At 31.4% G+C, this 27551-nt stretch overlaps 3 protein-coding genes across 3 annotated transcripts; 2 read left to right on the plus strand and 1 right to left on the minus strand.

Annotated features, from left to right (window-relative positions):
* Window positions 1-10810: 10810 nt before the first annotated feature.
* LOC127732377 (uncharacterized) lies at window positions 10811-14164 on the plus strand. Its single transcript, XM_052241411.1, has 7 exons — window positions 10811-10882; window positions 11194-11262; window positions 11693-11778; window positions 12329-12431; window positions 12928-13024; window positions 13750-13805; window positions 14048-14164. Exons 3-7 carry the CDS (start codon window positions 11696-11698, stop codon window positions 14162-14164), a joined length of 456 nt encoding a protein of 151 aa, XP_052097371.1. The 5' UTR covers window positions 10811-10882; window positions 11194-11262; window positions 11693-11695.
* Window positions 14165-14643: 479 nt separating this feature from the next.
* Window positions 14644-25911, plus strand: LOC127732378 (cilia- and flagella-associated protein 251-like). Its single transcript, XM_052241412.1, has 19 exons — window positions 14644-14650; window positions 15177-15256; window positions 15511-15538; window positions 16736-16779; window positions 17044-17071; window positions 17540-17583; window positions 17848-17875; window positions 18371-18414; window positions 18681-18708; window positions 19321-19361; window positions 19610-19637; window positions 20447-20490; window positions 21543-21567; window positions 22226-22272; window positions 22537-22564; window positions 23235-23294; window positions 23714-23983; window positions 24535-24669; window positions 25804-25911. The coding sequence occupies exons 1-19, from the start codon at window positions 14644-14646 to the stop codon at window positions 25824-25826; spliced, it is 1032 nt and encodes a 343-aa protein (XP_052097372.1). The 3' UTR covers window positions 25827-25911.
* LOC127732442 (uncharacterized) lies at window positions 25908-27550 on the minus strand. Its single transcript, XM_052241477.1, has 2 exons — window positions 27361-27550; window positions 25908-26914 (listed from the first exon to the last, which is right to left on the minus strand). The coding sequence occupies exons 1-2, from the start codon at window positions 27545-27547 to the stop codon at window positions 26253-26255; spliced, it is 849 nt and encodes a 282-aa protein (XP_052097437.1). The 5' UTR covers window positions 27548-27550; the 3' UTR covers window positions 25908-26252.
* Window position 27551: the final 1 nt, after the last annotated feature.

Here is a 27551-nt window from a genome sequence, read left to right on the forward strand (position 1 = left end):
AGTTTCTGATTTCTTTTTTACAAATTTTAAAATGTCTTATTTCAATTAACAAGGTTAAACATTTAATAACGTTTACTGAAATTATGATTTGGGAATTACTTATATAATACATGTAATAGTGTATTTTGTTTAGTCACATTGCAAATAGGAGTTATCTACCTTTATTGCAAGTCTGAAATCACTTAATTCATAAATCATTTAATGGAATTTTCCCTTTACTTTATTTATATGAAAGATGGTCTCTTATATTAAGCATATAAACATTTCAGATTTTCCTCCAAAAAAGGTTCAAGCGCAAACAATCAGATAAACTAGTGTTAAAGCTAAAACATTATCATTCCTTCTCATCATTCTTTTTACAACAAAAAGACATATTTTACTCTATTTGTAATTGCATATATATGTCCCTTTTCTGAGTATTTAGAAATGCCTTTTAAATGAAATAAACCCTTGATCATGTTGATCAATTGTAAACGTGTGATTTAAAAATTTCTTGTTTTAGTAATTCCCCTGACTGATTCATACATATAAAAATACATTCTTAGAGTACTTTGTGAACTTTGATTATTTGTTCACAGGATTGTGCTGATTTGAATTAATCAATTGTATTGAAATGTGATAGAAAACTAGCATTCACTTGGTAGATTTTTTATGTTGTATTAATAATTTGTCATTTTTAATTGTTTTATAGAGCTTTCCAAGAGTGCTTTTAGTACTTTGATTTTATGTTTGCTGTATAATATTGCTTTGAATTACAGAAAACAGCATTCGTATTAATAAACGATTGCTTTATAAAATCTAAACCAGTAGTAATTGCTTTATTTAGAAAAAGAATGAGTTCATAACATGAAAATAGTATACAAATACAGATTGAAATATGTAGCGGACTAGCTGTACTATGAAACATACTACAGATATTTCTGATTATTTGCCGTGGGTGGATTTTTTTTTATTTCTTTAACTTATCAAATAAGTTTATTTTGATACAGTTAACTTTTAATTACAGCTTCACCTTTTCGACATTTTAGCATTTTTGTCTGGTGTTGATTTGGCTGAAATAGCCAATTCACTGTACACCAGTACTATGAATAGAGAAATTGGACTACCATAGAAATAAATATATATTTCTTATTTTGTCTTTTTATTCCTTTTATAATAGTTTGTCACATGAATTGGTCAAAAAAGATATTGATCATGACTATAATTGCTTATTTGTTAGATAAAAATGCTTAAAAAACACTAAAATTTGACAATTTTCCCGTAAAAAAAGGTGAAAAATAGATGGCGCTGCAAAACTCTGCAATCCAATAAAATTCAAGTAAAAAATTTTACAAGTGGAATTGGCATGGCATAAGTGTTGTGTGTACCAAATTTCATGACATTCTGTGAGAATCACTCCTGGACACTTTTGCATGGATTTCTGTGAGACAAGCTTATAATTAAAAACCGTTTATGTTATTAAAGGTACTTTCAGTACTACGTCCATATTTTTCAATGACTCAACTTCATCCCTTGCTGTTTGGAGAAGGTTGAATCGGGACACCGGGATGAAATTAATGTCACCTTCAACACATTGGCACACATCTTCCACCTTAAGTGGTCTTCTTGTAACCATCTCTAGCTGATTTTTTTCTGAATATTGTTTTCTTTTCAAAATTTTATAATTACTCTATAACCATATAAAAAATTAAATATCATTAAGAAGATCTATTCATATACCTCCATCAAAGACAATATTAAGTGTTACATGTATTAAATTGAACACTTTTTTTCGGTATGCAGGTTCCCCAAGAGCGATGTGTGGGATGTAGCAAGTTTGCAGCCACGTCCGGTCAGAATGGGACGTTAAATCCGATGCCTCGTATAGAGAGTGCCACGCTCTTTGCACGTTAAGAACCCTTGCAACAACTCTTTGAGGGGTCCGTAGGTGGCCTGTTGCGAGGCAAAATGTCTGTCCCGATCCAATGTACCCTGGCCTCTATTACAAGACTACCTATTGTATTGATTGATAACTTGTTCTTGTCCTGAACATGCATAAAATATTTGCCACTGGACGTTAAACAACCAACAATCAATCAATCATCGGTATGCAGGTACATAGATAATCTACATGGTTTGTTCTCAATATAAACAAGATGCTCTGATCCTGCATCGCTCACCACCACAATCTATTTATGTTACTTCATATCAAATTATCGTTTTTAAGAGTTTAATTTAATAAAACATATCTAATATTGATACTAGATGACAGTGATGATCAACATAAATATTCCAATATTCCACCACACCACGAAGAAACGCTAAATTGCTTAAAAACCATCACCACAAAAACACTATTTAGGTGTAATACCACCAAATCATTGTACGCCACATCCGGTTGCATACGAAAATAGGTCGAAAAAAAATATTCCCTTGAATTTGACAGTTGTAGGTTATTGATCCTTCATTTCATTGCAGTAAAACATTTCTGGGTCATAAACATATATTTTGGCTATTTCAAAGCACCATTATTTTTTTATTTGAGGTTTCTATAGAATATTTTGGAAACTTGAGGTTACATGGTTACTATAGCTTGTACACAGGTTAAAAAAGGCGGAAAATTTGATTGGTTAACTTCCAGGGATGGTTATTTTCTTATATGCAATGAAATGTTAAGTGAAATTTTTTTCTATAGTACTGGACATGATACAACTTTACAGACACGACACTCCATCAGGTGGCATCTACAAGTGTTCAGCAATATCCACTCCATCAGATGGCATCTACAAGTGTTCAGCAATTTGCACTTATCAGATTGCATCTACAAGTGTTCAACAATATCCACTCCATCAGATGGCATCTACAAGTGTTCAGCAATATCCACTTCAACAGATGGCATCAACAAGTTTTCAGTAATCTCCACTCCGTCAGATGGCATCAACAAGTTTTCAGTAATCTGCACTCCATCAGATGGCATCTACAAGTGTTCAGCAATATCCACTCCATTAGATGGCATCTACAAGTGTTCAGCAATTTGCACTCATCAGATTGCATCTACAAGTGTTCAACAATATCCACTCCATCAGATGGCATCTACAAGTGTTCAGCAATATCCACTTTATCAGATGGCATAAACAAGTTTTTAGTAATCTCCACCCCGTCAGATGGCATCAACAAGTTTTCAGTAATCTGCACTCCATCAGATGGCATCTACAAGTGTTCAGCAATATCCACTCCATCAGATGGCATCTACAAGTGTTCAGCAATCTGCACTCATCAGATGGCATCTTCAAGTGTTCAGCAATATCCACTCCATCAGATGGCATCTACAAATGTTCAGCAATATCCACTCCATCAGATAGCATCTACAAGTGTTCAGCAATCTCCACTTCAGCAGATGGCATCTTCAAGTGTTCAGCAATCTCCACTCCATCCGATGGCATCTTCAAGTGTTCAGCAATATCCACTTGAGCAGATGGCATCTACAAGTGTTCAGTAATCTCCACTCCATTAGATGGCATGTATAAGTGTTCAGCAATCTCCACTCCATCAGGTGGCATCTACAAGTGTTCAGCAATCACTACTCCATCAGATGGCATCTACAAGTGTTCAGCAATCTCCACTCCATCAGGTGGCATCTACAAGTGTTCAGCAATCACCACTCCATCAGGTGGCAGCAACAAGTGTTCAGCAATATCTACTCCATCAGATGGCATCTACAAGTGGTCAGCAATCTCCACTCCACCAGATGGCATCTACAAGTGTTCAGCAATCTCCACTCCATCAGATAGCATCTACAACACATGACCTACCTGAAGATGGAACGAGAATTGAACACTGGTAGGGTAGGGATGACATAAGGAAATGAAACCATCGTCTCTGTAAAATGGTCAGATCTTTACTGTCATGTTTGCATGGGCCCCCAAGTTGAATCTTATTTCAACATAATTAATGACATCATTGTCAATAAGCTCGTTAAAAACATGAAAACATCGTGCAAGCAGTGTAAGCTTTACTCAGAAATGAGAAATGCTCTAGAAGAGAGAAAAAAAAAACAGGTTAACTGGTAGACCAAAGGCAGCGATGGTTACAAAAAGGAAAGCCAAAGAAATGTGTGCTAAAGCAGCTAAGAAAAACTAGACAAACTCTTGTACATTGCCGATTGTCTAACCAAAAAGTGATGTTGTAGGGGCAGAAATTTAGCCTTGCGATATGTCACCTATGGACCCCTCTAAGAGTTGTTATGTGGCAGATGTGGTTACCACACGCAGTTGATTTTTAATTTGGAGAACATATATAAACATTTCATGTTATCTTAGTGTTGATTTTTTATTTGCAAATAAGCAATTTTGCTTTAGACTTTAGTTTTAGTATAATGAAGGACCTCCTTTTGTCTGATTTTAAAACTTTCCATTAAATTGTTATAATATTTAAATTAGTTCTCGCCGCGATATAGTCTTTTAGCGCTAAGGCGGCGCAAAGCAAACATCAATCAATCAATCAATGATATTGTGCAGAAGTATTTGTTTTTGTAATGGAATGTTGAAAACACCCATACTATAATTGGCATTTCCAGCCGCATTCCATTATGACAGGAGTATCCATAGCTCCGCTTCCAAGGTTGCTTCGAAAAAAACACTGCCATCAATATAACCGTACCAGAAAGTGCATGTTTAGCAAAGTATTGCGTGAACATATAAACTATAACACGTCTTAGATTGTGGTGTAACATTTATGTCGGCTGTCTGCTAGGTAACGAACGTGACCTATTCCCGAATATGACTGTTATACCAAGTGTGCATTTGAATTGCAACACGACGTGTCTAGGTATTTTGTACATCCAACATTCATGTATTTATTTTGATGATTGTGTTATGGTTTCGATTGGATAATATGTAATAAAATTGAGAATGGAAATGGGGAATGTGTCAAAGAGACAACAACCCGACCATAGAACAGACAACAGCAGATCACCAACAGGTCTTCAATGCAGCGATAAATTCCCGAAATGTCTTCTCGTTTGTAGGACTTGCTTCGTCAAAATGAAGTTACATTTTCGGAACAAATTTTACCTCCGTGATGCTCATAGCCACATTGTTTTGAAATTTAAAATCTTTATTGATATCAATAAATGAAGATGCAAGCATTTATAGGTAATATGTCATTAAGAGGGCAACCAAACGACACAGCTAACCAATGAATACTGGAGGTCAACACTTGGTCTTAATCAAATATGTAAGCAGAATATCAAGCTCAAAATTGTCATGTGTCTAAACATGTTCGAATAATTGGACATAGTTTTAATTATTAAAGATCTGGTTATAAATCCCAAATCACTTAAAGGTAAAACATAGGAAAACAAACGAAGTTCATGAATTTGAACAGGCATATTGATGTGTGGCAGGGCTCAAAAAGTCTATCGAAATCGTTACCTTTCACAGTTAAAACATTAACATACCATCTTCAAAATTAAGTAGATGTGACCAAATCATATAAAGAGTAAAACACGTATCAATTTGATTAGTAATGCTTTTAATATCCCCATTATAATGACCAATAATAAGTAGTTAGATAGGTCATGCAACTTTTTTTGATAGATAAGCTCATACTTAGCTTGTTATGCTTGTGGTATGCTCTGAAACCCACGGGTTCTACTTATCAATGGATATGTCGACGTCGAAGGCAATGTCTGCCTGTAACAAACGCCTAAATGATTGACAGAAAGGGCAACAATTTCTGTACAAAGATCTGTTGTGTACCTTTTGATTGGCCTATGTTCCCACCATTACAGTGTGTTTTGACAATTATGCGGTGTAAACTTTAGGACTTTAAATGTTTTCTACAGACGATTATTTCAGTATAAGGGAAACATTTATGGCGTGACTCTGTCTGCCATGGCATTCGACGATTTGATTAGCAATTGACGTTGCGGTCGTAAACACGTGTCGCAAAAGACGTTGCTTAATCAAATTATTTGGACATGGCGTTCCCACTACATAATAATCTGGTTAAGGGTGATTATCAATAAAATCCCGTATGCCTGTTGCCGTTGTTGACAGGACAGTGATATGAGCTTCTGGTGTGAAATTGTCTAGCAACAACACGTTCGCGTATCCTGCCTTTTATTTTTATACCCTGGTTTAGATTTTCATTGCTCTGTCTTGGCAATATGGAGATGCAATATGTTTACTGATTTAAGTGCTGGTACCGACTGACAGATTTGTTTCACGAAGACAAAAATTGTTAAAAATTGATAGTCAAATGAATTTTTGTTTATTGTTACATGGATTGAACTAAATATTTTATTCATTAACTAATCATTTGAGGTAATATCGATATATTTTATATTATAATAAATGATAGCCCTATTGTGTTGTAGATTTACTTGAGGAGCCTATGTTTGCGAAATGCTGTAACACAATTGTAGGTTGCAAGGTATGTGTGGAAGAGTGGCTGAGAAATTCTTCACAGTGCCACAAATATCGACGTAGAGGAGCCAAGAACAAAGTATTCCCCATAGTCGGATTAGATGATGGACTAGAGGTGCTGCAAGCCATTTTCTCTGAGTCAGATTGGTTGATTGATTGTTGGTTGCTTAACGTCCAGTGGCAAATATTTCATGCATATTCAGCACGAGAACAAGTTAACAATAAATACAATAGGTAGGCTCTGTAATAGGGGCTTCCGGGATTACCTACGGATCACCTACGGACCCCTCAAAGAGTTTTGCAAGGATTCTTAACGTGCAAAGAGCGTGGCAGTCTCTTTACACGAGGCATCGGATTCAACGTCCCCATTCTGACCGGACGTGGCTGCAAATTTGTACATCCCGCACTACCAAACGGACGCCCCACTTTAGCAAGGGTTTTACTGCCGGTCGGAGGAAGACCAATGGTGACCATACTTCTATTCCCTAGTCACCCTTGGGGGCTCTGAGTAAGAAGGTAACCTTTGTGGCCCATTTTAACCTGTTTTGATATGTCCATATGCTTTCGAATTTGTAATTTAAATAGTATCTGTAAACAAAATATAATATTGAAGATAAGAGGACCCACATTTCACCCAAACTTACAGAATCTATAAGGTGACGGAAGAGGAAACTCGTACTGCTTTAGAATACTATGATTCACGTCGATAATAAAAGATACAATTATTGAAATATAATCGCGTTTTTACAAGAGACTTGCCATATTATACTTTAGGTCGTCTACCAATCGACGCCCCAAAACGAGGAGAGGTCTATGCATATAAAACTAACTGAATAGTCAAAATGAACCAGAATGACTCTATGAGTCAAGCAAACATCCGAAAAAATATGATAGAAACTTTAAAATTTAATATAACAACACAAAAAAATGCAAAAGTTCTGAGCGAGGTTCGAACCCTTTCTTCAAATTCATCATTTATTAGTAGTTCTGTGCTCTAATGGTGGAGCTACGGCGATTCTGATCATTATGACTCTTATTTAGAAGGTATATCGGTACAATTTATCGATGTTACAATTTTTTCTTTAAAAAGTTTTTTTTTATGTAATAAGGACACACTAAACCAATTTCATTTTTGAAGTAAAAAGTAGTATGAATAACAACAGTCATAAAAAGCATAACTTTTTTTTGGTTTGAAATGTCCTTCTTGGGGGATTCCCTGTTTTTTCCACATAAAAACACCCGAAAATCCGGATATTAGATTTTCATCATTTTTTAGGGTTAAATTGACTATTGATCACACATATCATACTATATGTAAATCGAGATATTGATCAAAAAGCATTTTTATTTTTTGTTTTTATAGTAAATTTTATTCTGTCGGCACTTTTTGAAATTGGCCCTTCTGTGAAAAAAAATCCTCGGCATATTGGCCCTACCTCTTTCTTTCGTTGGAAAATTAAAATTACCAAACTCTGTGCAGTAATTGTGTGCATACTAAAATCATATCTTCCAGATTAAACAATGGTTACCTTTGGTCACCCTTCATATATATTGAAACTGGTTACTTCCTAACGCCATACACGTGACAGATATTGTCTTTCGTTTGCTGTCGGCAGTTTACATAGATATAGATTTTGATTAAAGATTACATCTGGTCGCCATAGAGATTTATTGACTGGTGCCCTCTGGTCACCTTTCACATATATTAACTTTGGTTACCTCTGGTCACCTAACACAGATATTAACTTCGGTTATCTCTGGTCACCCTACTCATATATTGACTTAGGTTGCCTCTGGTCACCCTTCACATAAAATGACTTTATAACCTCTTTTCCTACTAAGTTATTGACCTGAGTTACCCCCGCACAATTATCAAACTTGTTAACTTGTAGGCAGTTCACACATATACAGATTTGGGTTACATTTGTCCCCTACAGATTTATGGACTGGTGCCCTCTGGTCACCCCTTCCCATTTATTGACTTTCTCTACATTTGGTCACCTTACATAGTAATTGACTTTTGTAACCTGTGGTCATCTTACACATATATTGATTTTAGTTAACTTTAGTCAGGTGACAAAGTTATGAACTTTGGCTAGCTCTGCGACATTTAAACAGATATATATTCTTTGATTAAATCTGGTCACCCTACGCATATTGTCTTAGTTAACATTCGCTTACCTTACAAATATATTGACTGGTTACATCTTGTCGCCCTTCACTGATAGTGACTTTGGTTGACCTCTGGTCACCCTACATAGTTTCTGACTTACTCTGCTAACCCTACACATATGTTGATATTAATTACCTCATGTCATTCTGTAACTTGTACACCTTTATTACCTCTTTGCAATTTAAACGGTTATAGACTTAAATAATATGGCACCTATTGTTTATATAATATTGACTGCGGCTACTTCTGGTCACCCTACCCAAATATTGTGATCTTCTGTGCTAAACAAGATTGCACTTCTGTTTTCGTAGAATTCCAAAATTTAAAAGAAACTTAATTGATGTCATTTGTTTCAGGTATTATTATTTGTATTACTTTGATTGTTAAAAATGATTATTTATTTAAAGCATTTTTGGAAACTATATGGGATTCATGGAAAGGAAATGCTGACGAAAAGTTTGGTACGGTGTATGGGAATGTTCTTTACGTATCGGATTTAATGAGCTTAAAAATTGAGGAGGAGTTGAATGATCAGGTAACAGTACTAATGGTTTAATTTATGTAATAAAGGTTAAACGTTTTCAAAGATCTTGAACTCTCCTCTGAAACTACTGAACCAATTCCAACCAAACGTAAGCTTAATCATCCTTAGGGTATCTAAAATAAAATTAAATCTGACATTGGTGAAAAGGTTCATTAGGTAAAGCATTTTCAGACAAATAAAACTACCCATTGTTTGGTTGATGCCACTAAATTGCTAATTTTTGTGACCCCTTAAAGAGTTACTGGCCTGTAAGTAATTGTGTTTTCTTTTATGCCAAGAAATATAGTCACTATGGCTTAATAGCATATTGGTTTAAAATGCATTGTTTTGCCATTGAAGAAAATATGACAGATACCAAAAAAAATTAAATACCAATTTGACAATGTAAGCACTACTTTATTTCCATTGAAAAGCAGAAATAATCATTGATGAAAGATTTAACAACAAAAAAAATGCAGGTAAGTCATTCAGGTTTTTGGAGGTCTTTTGATTTTATTTAGTTCTATAAAATGTACAAGGATTTTTTTAAATAATCTGTCTTAAACTGATAACATAATCATGGTACTTTATGTTATGTGTTATCTTGATCAAACTTGTATGTCTTCACCTTTGTGATATTTAGTTTTGTTGATGGTTTCCTTTGTATCATACTGATTGAAAAGATCTGACCTTATCATTTTCTTTTTTTTTTCAGATAATTAATCTTTATTGTAGTGTACTGCAAAAACGGACGGATCAGTGTGAACAGGTAAACGAATTAAAAGTATTTATTTAATAACCGTTTTATCATATTTCAGTGCATTTATTTTAGAGTTGACTGATTTTTTCATCGGCTACTTTAAAGCATGCTTATTTTTTTGTAACTTCCAGGATCAATTCATTTAATTTCGCTTTTTCTACATGATCCATTCCTCCATTAAGGGTATCTGAATTATCATTCTAAACTTGTTTTATGCATTTTTTATTCATTTCCAATTTCACCAAAGTAAACTGTGTATTGTAAAAGTTACTTTCGCACCCACCACCCTTTTTGCAGAGAATGAAATATTTGTTCCACTAAATCATCTTTTATTGTTTCCCTTTTATATAATTTAAGGTCTTTCTACCTTTCGGTTGAAAGACTTTTAGCTTTACTTAAGGATTATAATTATTATCATTATTTTGATATTATTATTTATATTTTGTTCGCCTTTTTTAAGTTGAGCTATTATTTTTAACAGATGTAGCTTTGACTTTGTTTTATATGATATCGTACAGCTTATGAGCTTTCGCCATTGCCCTAACGAAGACTTTTTACTCTCATTAATAGAGTTACCTCCCCAATCTCGATTTTGCGTGTAGATACATCTACTGCGATATTTTATTAGTTTACTCAATTACTCGTTACACCCTTATGATGTCATATATTATTTAACCGAAGCTATCTGGATATTCCTTATAAGAGTTATATCCCATTTGGAATTGTCGTTAAGGAAATATATGCACAACTCATTAACTATGAGAAAAATGAATTTACTTTTATTCCTCGTATTTTTGATGGGTAATTTCATACTGACTTTGAAGAAGTATTGAACCAGGCAAGAAAAACCTTATATAATTTCACGTTCCGATGTAATAGAAACAGTTAAATAAATCCAATGTTCTTGTCACACAATTTGTTTTATACATATTTCCGTTTTCCAGAAAGTGTCCCGTGCAGATTGTCTGATTCTGACCTCAATTTTTGAAGGGAGGAAAAGCGTAACTTGGTTTAAAAAGGTATAATACTATATAATCATCTGTTATAAACTCTTTTTATATAAGTGCTTTTGATTTACACATAGATTACTCTTTTTACAGCTAAAAGCTGGATATTACCAATTCGCCTTTCACGTTTTAACAAAATAATAAGACATTCTAACATATTGATGATATATGTAAATTATCAAATGATAAATAATAAAACAATATGCTAAATATTGTATTGTGTATGGTATTATATTGCTGTTTATAAAATGTATTTAATGTTTCATCGGTCTTTTTTTTATCAGTTTGCAAGTTAATAATAACATTTTACAATACTTTTTTAGGACGATATACAACAGTATGACACTGTCATTGGGTGCATTAATGACGGGAAGTGTCATTGGGTTGCTGTGGTAGGTTTATTTGCTCAATTAATGTTATTAATTACACTATTCAGGCATTTTTCCATGAGGTTATAAGTTAATAGAAAAATGAGTTGCAAGAACAGCATTTCAGACATTTCGTTGAGTTTTTAGTCATGTTAGTTGTTCTTCTATAACTTAATTCAACTTACTTGACTTAATATATATATTTTCTCATACATTTTTCCAACTGATTTTGCACTCATTTATATGAAAGCATTTATACTGCATGGAAATGATAGTTAGAAAAGAAATATCAGATATAAAATATTGGCTTCTTCGTATAGAATATTATCAAATATTTGCTTCTGAACATTGAGCAACAACCAGTAATTAAGCAAAATATTTATTTTTTTATAAATGTTAATGTAAACAGATTTAAGTATGTGAAATTAAAAAGAGAGAATAATTTTTGTTTCAGGTTATGGATGTCCAACACCATATTGTGACAATTATGGACCCGCTCAAAATATCAAAGAAATTGAGAACATATGAAAAGAATTTCAAGTAAGATTGAAACTGTAGTTACATGACAGTCGTTTATTGCTTTAATGCATGTGATTTGTTTCAAAGTAAATTTTTATTTCTGTGTTTGATATATATACTTAAAAAAAAGTTTATAATTCTGAAATTTTCAGAAGTGAGTCACAAGTTATAAGGACAAATCTAGAGAAATATAATTTGTTAATCTAAAATGAAAATTACTTCTGGTTGATACTGGAATTGAACTATAATTGTATTATTGATTGCACAGCTTTGTAAATTGAATATAGCAGTAAGAACTGAAGACCAGTTATTTTTTTCCAAACGTTGTTGATATCAACTTTAAAACAGCTGCAATTATTTTTTTTCCTACATTAGAAAGGTTGGTCAAATGAACGGTTTTCTATGGAATGTGCAATATCTCCTTAAGTATCATACATCTAGCTAGACATGTAAGTTCTATGATACAGTCCGGGGTAAGGCAATGGCTGGCATTATGGCTATAGCCAGCTTGACTTTTTAATATATATCAATTTTAAGTAACACATTTTTCTTTTCATATTATATTATGTAGCTACTTCACTAAAAGCAGAGATCTTGGTACATGGACAATCTGTACAGCAGTTGGGTATCCTCTGCAAAATGATTTTAGCTCATGTGGTGTTTATTGTTTGAAGGTACATAAAACATTGGGCTTTGCATGTATGAATTGAGAGTTAATAAATGAAAGTTCAATTGAAGCTTGAATCTTAAATCAATGATATATATATACTAATAAAGATCACAATTTTGAAAAAAAGGCAGAATCGTACAAACAAGATGAACAAAATATTGTTGTAAGTTGTAAACAACTTGTTTCCCAAACCTGTTTATTTAAATATGTGTAAACAATAACTTGGAATATATATCATGTAAACTATTTCAGTAAAATCCGCAAAGCACAAAGGTTGTGTGAAATTTAACCAAATCTATGATTTGCATAAATTACTTTAAATGTAATGGAAAGAAAAACAAATAAATATGTGGTACTTTTAATTAACCTTTTGTAAAAAAAAACATTTTTATATCATTATTAGGCCTACACGAATCATTTCAGTAATTTAAACATTCAGTTTTGAACAGGCCATAGAAAATTTACAAAACAATGTGTACATTTAAGAATTATTTTTTTAGTTCCTCGACCGATACCTAAGTAAGACAGATACATCTTTGGAATTAAACGTCCAAGCTGAAAGATTCACAATTGGCAGTGAAATTGTTCAAGCTGTGCGTAAGTAATCAATAGAATAAAAGCATTTACTAATAGTACCGTATGTTATGTAAATACTTAATATCTTCTTGCTAGACAATAAGTGAATCTAATAAAAAGGGAATATGAATTTTAACATGTTCAATAATGTGTTTGAAATCCTTTTCTTTGATGTTTATCTCAATTCATTGATGATTTGTTTTTAATTTTATCTATTGTTTCTGACCAAATTTCTTTACGCTATAAATGATGTATTTATGTTTCTTTAATGTATTATTCATTATTGATATGTTATACTTAAAAATGTAGTTTGGAAATAATAGCTTAATAATTCCGGTTGTTTTCTGTAATAATTTCTCTCTTTTTTCTACAGCTCAAACTGTACTTATTTTTATGATATTCCATGTCTTATATATGTATGATAATGTGTTGTTGTCAAATATAACGATCTTATTAATGGAAATATAAACATGGAAAGTAGATGTTTAATAATCAACTAGTTTTTGTAGGTCTAATTAAGTTAGCCGATATATTTATGCGATTGTCTTCTTCATATAAACTGCCGCTGTCATCAATGAGCATCACCATCATAATTACCATCTACGGGAAGGAACGTAAAAAATAACATCAACCAAGTGTAAACATTTTCAATTTTATGACTTATTATCAGCTGCTGCAATTTGTGATTTGGAGCAGAAGAATGTTGTTCCTAATTCATGTTAACATCTATTTCTATTTTACTATAGAAACAAAAGGTGCTGTTATGACATGCTTCTTGTGTGCTAAAGAACCAACTAACATGGTAAATATACATTTATAGATCGTTGATGTTCAACTTAACAGGGTGCTTTATTATTTTTATTGCTTATTTAAATTGTTTTATGGTTAAAATTGATAATTTTTTAACAGAACCTTGTGATATTGTAGGTTAGAATATAAATGTTTTTTTTTTATATCAATTTGATGAACTTTCACTAATATTAACATTTTTCGCAATAACTACATTAATTCATAGAATTTGAACATGTCTATTAAATATTGCAGAGAGCATGTTCATGCTGTAAAAGGAATTTCCACAAAAAGTGTATGACTCCAGGACTATGCAGTCTGTGCTCAATTTTTCCACCTGGTGAGTGCAATAGAAAATTCTACCATTTCTAAGTTTTTTTTAAAGTAATACAATGAAATAGAATTTAATTTGCAAGGACAAAATGCGATATAACAAAATTGTAGAATGATCATTGTTCTTCCATTTGTTCAATAATTCTATAAGTTGCGTTTAATTTCATAACAGAAGTCGACTTATTAATTTTTGTAGATATATTCATGTTGATATTTCTTACATTTTTTATAGATTGCACTAAATGAACTTATTCTAAGATATCTTTGAAATCCAAAGATTTGTTGTTCTCACATTCAGACTCACATGGTAAAGGCAGACGTTTAATGTTCCCCCTCATGACTTAGTTGATTAATACAGAATGACGCTGGCATAGGTACCGTTTGCTTAGTGCACACTACTTTTTAAGTCTTCTTTAAATATTGTCTTTTCAAATGATTTTGTTATATAACTTGTCAGTTTCTTGTTTGCATTGTATAAGCTGTTGGATTTTATTTATTTTTTTGTTTCTTATATACAGATGTATGGTAATGTATAAAATACTGTGAACTTTTAGTTTGGTGTGCTTTATCCTAAATCTGTACGCTTCAAATATAATCAATGTGTAGTCAATATGCCACTACTTTTACATATTATAGTTCTCACTTAATGTTCTGCTTGACACAATAATTACAATTTCCTTATTTATTATCTCTGCTGTGAAGTCATGTATCTTTATCACAACTTCATTTCTATCCTGTATCAATTTTACATTACATTATAATCAATGATAGATAAACATAAATGCATGCAGAAAAAATAATAAAGCATGCTTCTGAATTAATTCCTATGAATATATATAATTCACACAGTTTTCGCTAGAAGTAAGTTCACGTTAAGCTATTAATTTTTTTATGTTTCACCCACACTTATTTAAAAGCACTAAATAGTTCGTGTTGTTCAAGGTAATCTATACTTGACAGAGAGGTTACCCTTTTTTTATATTGCAATTTAATAATTTGAGTATATATTTTTACTCTGAATTGTACTGACTTTAAAAATATTAACCTTTAGTTTCTCTTCATGGATTTTGTTTATTCTTTTTTTTAGAAAAAGTTAGACATTCAAAGAGAGGAAAAAAAGAACAACAACAGGTTTGATATCTATAATTGGTTCATCAAGACTACAGATGATTGTTGCATAACATTTTAAATGTTTATTCATTGAAAACACTTTACCATCGAATTTTCTTCCTGATCATCTAAAAAAAATTAACGAACTTGCAAAAATTGTCAAGAACATTCACAATTAAAAATCGGGTCAATTTATGCTTGTTCTCACTTGATACTTCTGAATAAATCAATTGATTTCCTTATACAATTATTATATTTTTATCTTCTTTTTTCAGAAGTCCATACAAATTTTAGATGAGAATGGTATGTATGCATTTAATTTGTTGATTAAATCAATTAATATGATGGATAATACCTTATGCAGATTTCAGATTTTGTTAACTCTGATCAACTAATGCAAATATTGAATTTGGTTACCTCTGGTTATCTTATGCAAAAAAGTATTGTATTACCTCTGGTCAACCTATGCAATTATTGGATTTGATTACCTCTGTTAGTTTATGCAAATAGCGGCTTTTGTTACATCTGGTCAACTTATGCTAAAATAGTATTCGGTTAACTCTGGTTACCTTCTGCAAATATTTGAATTGTTACCACTGGTCACCTTCCGCATATAGGATTTGGTGACATCTGGTCATCTTACGCATATATAGGATTTGGTTACCTCTGTGTACCTTATGCAGATAATTGATTTGGTAACCTCTTGTCACCTAATGAAGATAACGGATTTGGTTACTTCAGGTCAACTTATGTAAATATTGGAATACGTTCATCTAGTCACCTATGCTGATATTGGATTTGGTTACCTCTGGTCACCATATGTATTTATTGGATTTGCTAGCTCTTGTCACATAATGTAAATATTAGGTTTTGTTACCTCTGCTCACCTTACCGCGATATTGCATCTGAATACTTGTGGTCACCTTGAGAGTGGTTTGTATGCATTTAATTTATTGTATTAAACCTTTAATATGATAGATATGTACACAAAGTTCATATAATGCTGCAACTAATATTCTTTTTGAACTTAAAACTTGCAATCGTTTCTGGTAATGGCCACTTAGGCTTAGTTGAACAAATCATTTTTTGTTTCTTGATTACCTTACACAAATATTTAATTTTGATTACATGTGGTCATTTTTACCAGAAATTAGATCTGTTAACCTCTGTTTGCCTTACTACAACGGGGTTACTTCTGGTCACCTTATTCATATATTGGATTTGGTGACCTCTGGTCACCTTATGTTAATAACGGGTTTGGTTACCTCTGGTCACCTTATTCATATATAAGATTTGGTTATCTCTGGTCACCTTATGGAAATACTGGATTTGGTTACCTCTGGTCACCTAATGTAGATTTCAGATTTGGTGACCTCTGGTCACCTTATGTTAATATTGGATTCGGTTACCTCTGGTCACCATATGCATATTTTAGATTTGGTTATCTCTGGTAATTAACATTTACATACAACTAGTTGATGTTTTTCATTTCATTTGTAGAAAGTTTTAGACAATCAAAGAAAGACAAAAAAGAAGAAGAACAGGTTTGATATACATTATGGATTCAACAAGAATATAGAATATTATTACATTAAGTTTAATATACCGATAAACTTTACACATTGATCATTATCTTTCATGATCATCTACAAACAAATTTAAGAAAAATCATTGATCTTTCAAACATTGCCAAAAACACTGACAGTTGATAATTAAATAAAAATAATACTGATCCTCATTAGATATTTTTGGATAAATAAAATTGAATTTACTAATACAATTATCATATGCTTATCTTCTTTTTTCAGGAGTCCTCAGAAAATGTAGATCAGAGTGGTATGTATGCATTTAATTTATTGTATCAAACTTTTAATATGATGGAAACATACACTATGTTTATATAATGCTGCAACTATTATTCTTTTTGAACTTGAAACTATCAATCGTTTCTGGTAAAATGGCCACTTAGGCTCGATTGAACTAATCATTTTTTTTTGTTTCTTGATTACCTTACACAAATATTTAAGTTGATATCATGTGGTCATCTTAGCCAGAAATGGGATTTGTTAACTTCTGTTGGCCTTAATATGCTAGAATGGGGTAACTTCTAGTCACCTTATTCATATATTGGATTTGGTTACCTCTGGTCATCTTATGGAAATATAGGATTTGGTGACCTCTGGTCACCTTATGTTAATATTGGATTTGGTTACCTCTGGTCACCTTATGTAGTTTTCAGATTTGGTTATCTCTGGTAAATAACATTTGCATACAACTAGTTGATGTTTTTCATATCATTTGTAGAAAATTTGAGACAATCAAAGAAAGACAAAAAAGAAGAAGAACAGGTTTGATATACATTATGGATTCAACAAGAATATAGAATATTATTACATTAAGTTTAATGTACCGATAAAACTTTACACAATGATCATTATCTTTCATGATCATCTACAAACAAATTTAAGAAAAATCATTGATCTTTCAAACATTGCCAAGAGCACGGACAGTTGATAATTAAATAAAATAAAACTGATCCTCATAAGATACTTTTGGATAAATAAAATTGAATTTACTAATACAATTATCATATACTTATCTTCTTTTTTCAGAAGTCCTCAGAAAATGTAGATGAGAGTGGTATGTATGCATTTAATTCATTGTATCAAACTTTTAATATGATGGAAACATACACTATATTTATATAATGCTGCAACTATTATTCTTTTTGAACTTGAAACTTGCAATCGTTTCTGGTAAAATGGCCACTTAGGCTCGATTGAACTAATCATTTTTTTTTGTTTCTTGATTACCTTACACAAATATTTAAGTTGATTACATGTGGTCATCTTAACCACTTCGGATTTGTTAACCTCTGTTTGCCTTAATATGCTAGAATGGAGTAACTTCTAGTCACCTTATTCATATATTGGATTTGGTGACCTCAGTTCATCTTATGTAAATACTGGATTTGGTGACTTCTGGTCACCTAATGTTAATATTAGATTTGGTGACCTCTGATCACCTTATGTAAATATTGGATTTGGTGACCTCTGGTCACCCTATGTAAATATTGGATTTTGTTACCTTTGGTCATCAAAACATAAGTCATGTTATGTTTTTTATCATTTGTAGGAAACGTAAGACAATCGAAGAGAGGAAAAAAAGAACAAGAAAAGGTTAATATGCATTACTGGTTCAGCAAGGCTATAGAATTGTATTGCATATTACATTTAAAATATTAATAGCACTCAACAGAATGATCATTGTCTATCCTGATCTTTTAAAGAACAAATCTTTGAAAATCATTGACCTTGCAAACATTGCCAAGAGCATTGACAGTTGAAAATTTTGTCAATTTTTACTTATCCTCATAAGATAATTATGGATAAATAAAATTGAATTTACTAATACAAATATCAGATGTTTATCTTCTTTTTTTTAGAAGTCCTCAGAAAATGTAGATGAAAGTGGTATGTATGCATTTAATTTATTGTATCAAACCTTTAATATGATGAAAACATACACTATGTTTATATAATGCTACAACTATTTTTCTTTTTGAACTTAAAACTTGTTATCGATAGCTGTAAAATGGCTTCTTCGGTTTGATTGAAATTAATTATTTTTGGTATATTTAATTGGCTGCATATGGTCAACTTTCCCAGATATGGTATTTGAGTACCCTAAGCAACCTTAAAATGATATAGAATTGTGTTAACACTGATCACCTGAAGCAGATACTGTATTTAGTTATCTTTGGTCACTTTCTGTTGTTATTGGAATTCTCTTGACAGTTGACACCTTTTGCAGATTTCGGATTTTGTTATTCACTGGTCATTAAATTTTACAAAAATTGGTCATATGTAGTCTTAGATGTATGATCGTTTGAATTATTTTACATTTCTTATTTCCGGGCCTTTAATAACTGACTATGCGGTATGGACGTTGCTCATTGTTGAAGGCCGTACAGTCACTTATACTTGTTAATTTCTGTGTCATTTGGTTTGTTGTGAACAGTTGTCTCATTGACAATAATACCACAATTTCTTTTTTAAATGTTGAGTTGTTTTTATCATTTGTAGAAAATGTGAGAAATTTGAAGAGGGTGAAAAAAGAAGAACAGGTTTGTATATATCATTGGTTCAAAATATAGAATACTATAACATTATATTTACTATCTAAGTAACACTGAACAGAAAAAATGAACATTATTTTCCATGATCATTTAGAAATAAATCTTAAAAATAATTGAATTTGCTTGCGTTGTCAAGAGCCGATAATGAAGTCAATTTATACGTATCTTCATTAGATCCTTTGGATAAATCAGTTGATTTCCTATACGATTATTTAATATTTAACTTCTTTTTTCAGAAGTCAACAGAAAATGAAGATGAAAGTGGTTTGTATTTATTTTATCATTTTTTTAGTATGATGGATAGGTTCATTACGTCTATATGATACTGAAACTAAATTTCTATTTAAACTTACAACTTGTTATCGATAGCTTTAAAATCGCTACTTAGGTTTGATTGAAAAATTTCTTTTTCTCTTTGGATTAACTTAGAAAAATATTTAATTAGCTATAAGTGATCAATTTTATCATATATGGTATCAGATTATCTCTAGTGATCTAAACATGATATGGAATCGGATTACCATTGGTCATCTAATGCAGATACTAGATTTAGTAACCTCTTGTCACCTTATGCAGATATTGGATTTGGGGACCTCTGGTCACCTTATGCAGATATTGGATTTTAGGACCTCTGGTCACTTTATGCAAATATTGGATTTGGGGACCTCTGGTCACCTTATGAAGATATTGGATTTGGATAAATCTGGTCACCTCATGCAGATATTGGATTTTGGGACCTCTGTTCACCTTATGCAGATATTGGATTAGAGTTCCTGGTCACCTTATGCAGATATTGGATTTGAGGACCTCTGGTCTTCTTATGCAGATTTCCGATTTGGGGACCTCTGGTGACTCTATGAAGAAATTTGATTTGTTATATATCTGTTCACCTTATGCAGATATATAATTTGGGGACCTTTGGTCACCTTATGCAGATATTGGATTTGGGAACCTCTGGTCACCTTATGCAGATATTGGATTTGAGGACCTCTGGTCACCTTATGCAGATTTCAGATTTAATTAACTCTGGTCATCAAAACATAAGTCATGTTATTTTTTGTTATTATTTGTAGGAAATGTAAGACAATCGAAGAGAAGGAAAAAAGAACAAGAACAGGTTTGATATGCATTACTGGTTCAGCAAGACTATAGAATTGTATTGCATATTACATTTAAAATATTAATGATCTCAACAGAATGAACATTGTCTATCCTGATCTTTTAAAAAACAAATCTTAGAAAATGCTTGAACTTGCAAACGTTGACAAGAGCATTTAAAGTTGATTATTAAGTCAATGTATACTTACCCTCATTATATTATTTTGGATAAATCAATTGATTTCCTAATGTAATCATTATATATTTTATCTTCTTGTTCAGTCACTAGAAAATGTAGATAAAAGAGGTATGTATGCATTAAATTTGTTAAATATAATTCTTATTTATGATGGATAAGCGCCTTGTGTCTATATAATACTGCAACTATTATTCTATTGAAACTTTAAACTTGTTACGAATTTTGTGAAATGGCATTTAAGGTTTAATTAAAAAAAACATTTTTCTTTTGGGATAACCTTATAAAAATTTAAATTGGCTACATGTTGTCAACTTTACAAGATATGGTATATGGTAACCTCTGGTCATCTGAACAACATATAGAATTTGGTTACCTCTGGTCACCTTACGACGATATTGAATGTGTTTACTTACCTCTGGTCACCTTACGACGATATTGGATTTGTTTACCTCCGTTCATTTCATGCATATATTGGAAATCTCTGGCCACCCTATGTATTATTCGAATTTGGTTATTTCTTGTCATCAATATTTACCTACAACTGGTCATGTTGTGTTTTTTTTATCATTTTAGAACATGCTAGAAAATCAAAGAGAGGGAAAAAAGTAGAAAAACAGGTTTGATATACATCATGGGTTCAACAAGAATATAGAAAAGTATTATATATTACTTTTAATATTTTATTACAATTAACAGAATGAACTTTGTCTACCATGATCATCTATAAACAAACGTTAGAGAATGATTTAATTTGCAAACGTTGCCAAGAGCATGTTCAGTTGATAATTGATACTTATCCTCTGTAGATATTTTTGATAAATCAATTGATTTCCTTATACGATTATTGTATTTGTTATCTTTTTTTTCAGAAGTCACTAGAAAATGTAGATGAAAGAGGTATGTACGCATTTAATTTGTGATATATAATCATTATATATGATGCATAAGTACATGAAGTTTTTATAATACTGAAATTATCATTCTATTCTAACACAAAACTGGTTATCATTTTTTGTTAAAACGGCTACTTAGGTTTGATTGAAAAGTAAATTCAATATTCTTTTAGAATTTCCTTACAAAATTCTTAATTTTGGATACATGTGGTCATCTTCCCAAGATATGATATCTGGTAATTACTGGTCACTTTTAAAAGATATAATAGGGTTTTGTTACTGTTGGTCACCTGATTTAAATATAAGTTTTGGTTACCTAAGTTTATGCAGATATTGTAATTATCTGGTCATCTTCTGCATATTTCGGATTTGGCTTCCTCTGGTCACCTTATGCAGATAATTGATTTGGTTACATCTGGTCATCTTATTCATACATGGGATTTGGTTACCTCTGGTCACCTTCTGTAGATTTCAGATTTTGTCACCTCTGATCACCTTATGTTGATATGAAATATGGTAACCTCTGGACACACTTACGCAAATAAAATTTGTTTTATTTAGTCTTTTATAACAGAAAATGAAACAATTAATGTTAATATAAATTGCAAAAAAATATCAACATTTACATTTGAATGGTTCATGGTCTTATTTCTTTTCATTAGTAGATAATGTTAGACAACCGAAGATCCAGAAAAAAGATGAAGATCAGGTTAGATATACATTCTTGGTTCAGGGAGAATATGTTATATTGTTATATTAATTTCAATATATTAATAACCATTAAAAAATGTACATTGTCTTTCAGAGTCGTCTAAAAAACAAATCTTAGAAAACAATTAAAATTTCTTACTTTGTCAAGAGGATTTTTAAAATTGATTATGTAGACAATTTATACTTATCATTATTAGATAATTCTTGATAAATCAATTGATTTCCTAATACAATCATTATAATTTTTATCTTCTATTTTTAGAAGTCAACAGAAAATGTAGATGAGAGTGGTATGTATGCATTTAATCATGATGGATAAGTTCATTAAGTTTTATGATACTGAAACTATCATTCTTTTTGAACTTAAAACTTGTTATTGATATTTGTAAAAATGCTACTTAGGTTTGATTGAAAAGTAATTTCATTTTGTTGAGATTACTTTACAAAAATATTGAATTGGTTACATGTGGTCAACTTAACAAGATATTGCCAATTTCATCAAAATTGAATGGGCAAGATGTGGCGCCATAGTTAAATTTATGAACATTGAAAAAGGTGACAAAAAAGTAGGGAAATTGACCAAAATGAATTATTTTCCTATTTTAGAATGATATATTTTTAAATATGAAGCATATAATAGTTTTTGTTATACTTTATATAAAGAAAACAATTGAAGTTTTTAATATACTTCTTCACAGGGCAGGCTTTGGAGTTGACTGGCTCAACCCCCAACCTAATTTTATTTAGGAGATATTGGGGTAGTAAAATGTCACTTTGTTTCTAAAAATGGTATCATAATGATCAAGACATTGATATTATGTAGTTATTTTGTACACAAAATCAATACAACCACCAGGAATTAATTACCGAAGATAACTAGGATTACATTTTATGATTAAAGTAATTGTGTTTTGATTGGTTTCTTATCAATTATCCTGAATAATACTCTTATCTCAACAGGTACAAGTGAGACGACGGATTGGAATGAGATTACTTCTTTTGAGGAGTTTAGGATTGCAAGTATGTACATTATATTTTTGATCATTTGCATACCATGATCACCAACAATCTATATTTCACCTCAACAATCATTATATTTAGCACTTCATGGATTTGGATATGAATCATTACTTGTTTATTATTGTCTTTCCAATTACTTTTTATGAATAACAAAGCTAAATGTCCTGTGTGATGACTGTACCTTCACATTTTCAGGAATGGCTTTTATCTGTTTAGTAACAACCTATACATATACTAGTTTGATATTTACTTGGTAATTTTATACATTTAGAAGCTCCCTGTATCATTTATTTTTACATTGTGCCTTAAATAATTCAAGTCATTGATTTCTTTTAATAGGCTAACAAAAACACAATTTTAAGTTTCTCATTAATCTTATCATAAGGGTTCATGATTATTTTCCAATTTATTTTAAAAAGACATTAGACCTGTGAGAAGTAGACTACAGTCAATGAAAACAAACAAAACGGAGAAAAGAATGATTTATATGGTGAAGGGAGATGAAATCACGGCCAGAGTCCAGGGACCAGACAGAATGTCAGTTCACCAGATAGGTGATTACTTGACAATAGGGAAATCAAATACTACTCAACAAAATCGAAAGGAACTTTCAAGACTAGTCAATTTGATTCCAAAACCAACAAACATAGTGCCACCGATCACATCAGCCTGGTCCATGTTAACAAACGGTAAGACTTTAGTGAATACACTTGATTCTCAAAGAAAACAGTTTATGCTGGTTAAAACACATAAATTGATGATCTCGTGTTTTTTTAAGCATTGATTGATTAGAAGGTAAGGAATGGTGAATGGGTCGAAAGGAACAATCAAACTGAAATTTGGAGAACAAACTGACAAAGCTGAGCAAAAAAATTTAAAAAAATGATGGAAAGTTAAAAATGTAATCATTATAATTCAATATAGAAAAAATAAAACTGAGCAACATAAACCCCATAAAAAACTAGGGTGGTCTCAGGTTATCTATATTGGTTAGCAGATCCAGCTTATTATGTGGTGCCCATAATATTGTTCATGCTTGAGTTTATGATCCCTTGGTATATAACTGTATCTTTTGAAATCATATGTCTACTGTGAATCATATACATGTCGCTTTGCCAATCTGTAAGACATTTTTTTAAGTTGTAAGAACTTTCATAACGGTGCTTAATGTGTCTTATTACATATATTTATCAGCTTAACTTCAAGAAAAGATCACAACTGTATTTCACTTCATTTTCAGGTGATGTTGACTATCAAGTTCAATCTTTAAACACTTTGACCGAGGCTCTTGTTGACAAAGAAGCAACCAAAAAGGCTGTATGCAAAAAAAAGAAAGGGACATCTGCCCAAAAAAGGGTGACACTGAAAAAACTAAGTAAGTGTTTGAGGAGAATTCAATTGTTCAGATTTTATGAACATTGGATTTATAATGGCTACAAAGGCAATCGTCTTCTTGACATCTTTATTACATACTAAGAGTATGGAATAAAATACACAATAGAAAATGCAAACATCTAGATTAACATGAAATATATAAAACATACATTTTCCAAATACCATGATCATTATGTATTTATCTTCTCAACAATCAATTATAAACTGAGTTCTCATCTATTCAATTGATTGCTTATCTGTTTCAATAATTATTCTAGACTAAATTTGTGACAAAATTCAGATCATAAATTCATAATCAAGTCTATAATGCAATCTATCTTTTTACACTCGAGGTCTATATATAGAAAATGAACAATTGTGTTAAAAGCGAATGGAAATGTGTAGTTATCATTTTAATATACAGTCAAACACAAACATACTACCAGCTGTTTAAAAACAGATTTCGTTTTAATATAACTTTATGGACACAGGGATTATGTCAAAGAAACAACAACCCGACCAAAACGTAAAAAACAACTCAAGGTTTCACATTTCTCTGTGTACTAAATAATAAACTTTTCAAAGCAAAATGACATGGAATCAATCATTTTAAAATTAATAGCATCGTTAGAATACTAACTATAAAATCATATACAATCTACTTCTTACTGGTCATAAACTTGAAACAATCCACACTACATGTTTATCAGAAAGCTAGGTAGAACAATTGACTTATAATTATTGATGTACAAATTACTATTTAATTTGGCCTTACAATTCGACTTGGTCCTTTGTTTTATTATTGATATGTATAACATTGCTATTCTCATTTATTTTCCAACGGTTTAACATGCTCTATTTTGTTGTAGCTAGGAAACATTTGAAATTATTGAATACAATTTTTGTTAGTAATGACATAAATTAAGCAATATAGTATTAACATATTAAAACATTTAAAAAAAAATATTTAAGTCAATAAAATAAAATGCATTCTTGTAAATTAAGTCTTTTATTTGCTTAGATTAAGTGATTCTTATTAAAACTAGAATAATTAAGATGGTGTCATTATATAAAATTGTGTAGGTAAAGAAATGTCCTATAATAATAAAATTGCTGTCTTAACTTATATTTGCAGAGAAATTGTTGGCCATGTTATAGCCGAACTAAATAAAACTAATGTAAACAAGGCAATGCATGGGAAAGTTTTTGAGGCCTTTTGGAAGACAATACAGACAATGCTGCCAGGTAATGATTTATTAGACACATGACACGTATTATCTTAACTTAAAACATATTTGATCATTTGCTTAAAAAATATAACCTACTTGAGACAACAAACAGACCTAGTCCAATGTAATAATTAGCCAAGTTATCTGCTTGACAAAATCATCATTAGGAATAGGTATTTGTTATATTAAATTATATCCATTTGTTCACATCAGTATCTTTGCAAAACATTTCAAGAGCAAACTGTATATGTCCTACTTTTAAAGCATTTAAGCACCTATGTAACATATACAATTTTTAAACGAATATCTAGAAAAGGCAGTTTTTCAAAATCAGTATAATATTTCATTATTTTTTTCATTGAAATGGTTTACGAATGGATCCTTTCTTTCTGTGCGTAGATTTGAAACTGCCATCATCATTAACTTTACGCCCCCGTTTTTTCAGAACACACTTTCGGCTTACTGAATAGTCATGATCAGTTTTTGGACTTTTGGATTTTCTGCTTGGAAACAGCGGTTGCTGCTTTCGCTTTCTTGTTGTTTTGGAAAAGTTGGTTGTCTTACAAATATGTAATGCCGTTGTGAGTGCTTGACAAATAGCTTTCTTTTTTTTCACGTCAATTGTCTGGAAATTTTTATTGTTTACATATAAATTGATTTCCTCAATTTTTCTTTTAATAGCCTGGTCGGTTGTTTCTTTGTCTTCAATTAATTGTTGTTTTGTTTCATCAATTGAGGTAGACTCTATGTCAGGTGATGGAACTACCAGTTTTGCTACCATCACACAAACACAATGTTTACCATGGCTATTGGCAAAACATGTACATTTGAAAGAGGTCAAATTAACAACTGATACATTTCCCAATCTTGACAAAACCTCTACCTGGTTGTTATCTCTGTCATAAAAATATTGTTCTGCATTAAATACATCCATTGCTTCTGATCTGCGCTCTACAGTAAGGTCGATGTTCCTTTTAGAAGCAATCAATTCAGCTAAATGAACATGCTTACACATTCCTGAAAAATAGTAGAGAATGGAACATAAATAACTTGTACCTTTATGGTTCACTTTCAATTGTACAAACTTTAAACAAAACCACTAATGAACGTTGAGTAAAGATTTACTTAAATTGGATCGTATTGTTTTAGAAAATTTGATGAGGAAAATGATTATTTGCACTTGTATAACCTGATGACGGTTGATAATGCCTTGTTGGAAGACAAAAACAATCAAAACCGAGGAGACTCATAAAACCATAAGACATTTACAACAACAGTAAAAAACAATAATAAACAACACGAATTCCACTGAATACCTGAAGTGAAATTAGGTGCTTTAGAAGGATAAGCATTTCCGGGAACCATATACGGTACCCGAAATTAATAATCTTGATTTCAACAATTCATACTTGATGGTGTACTTTTAAACATTGTTGGACTGACTTAAGATGCTAAAAAAATACCTCTTGTTGTTGCTGCTGGACAATTGCACACTTCATTGACAATGTCCACATTATAAATCGTCCCAAATGCTGTCTGTGATGGAACAGTGCATTCTGTGGATGAAGTCCATTGCACAGTTTGGTCGAGTCCTGCCTTGAGCATATTCTCTGCTGTCAATTTACTTTTGTCTCCCCTTTGTCCTCCCATATTT

The sequence above is a fragment of the Mytilus californianus genome, unplaced genomic scaffold (assembly GCF_021869535.1).
Source record: "Mytilus californianus isolate M0D057914Y unplaced genomic scaffold, xbMytCali1.0.p SCAF_24, whole genome shotgun sequence".
Lineage (NCBI taxonomy): Eukaryota > Metazoa > Mollusca > Bivalvia > Mytilida > Mytilidae > Mytilus > Mytilus californianus.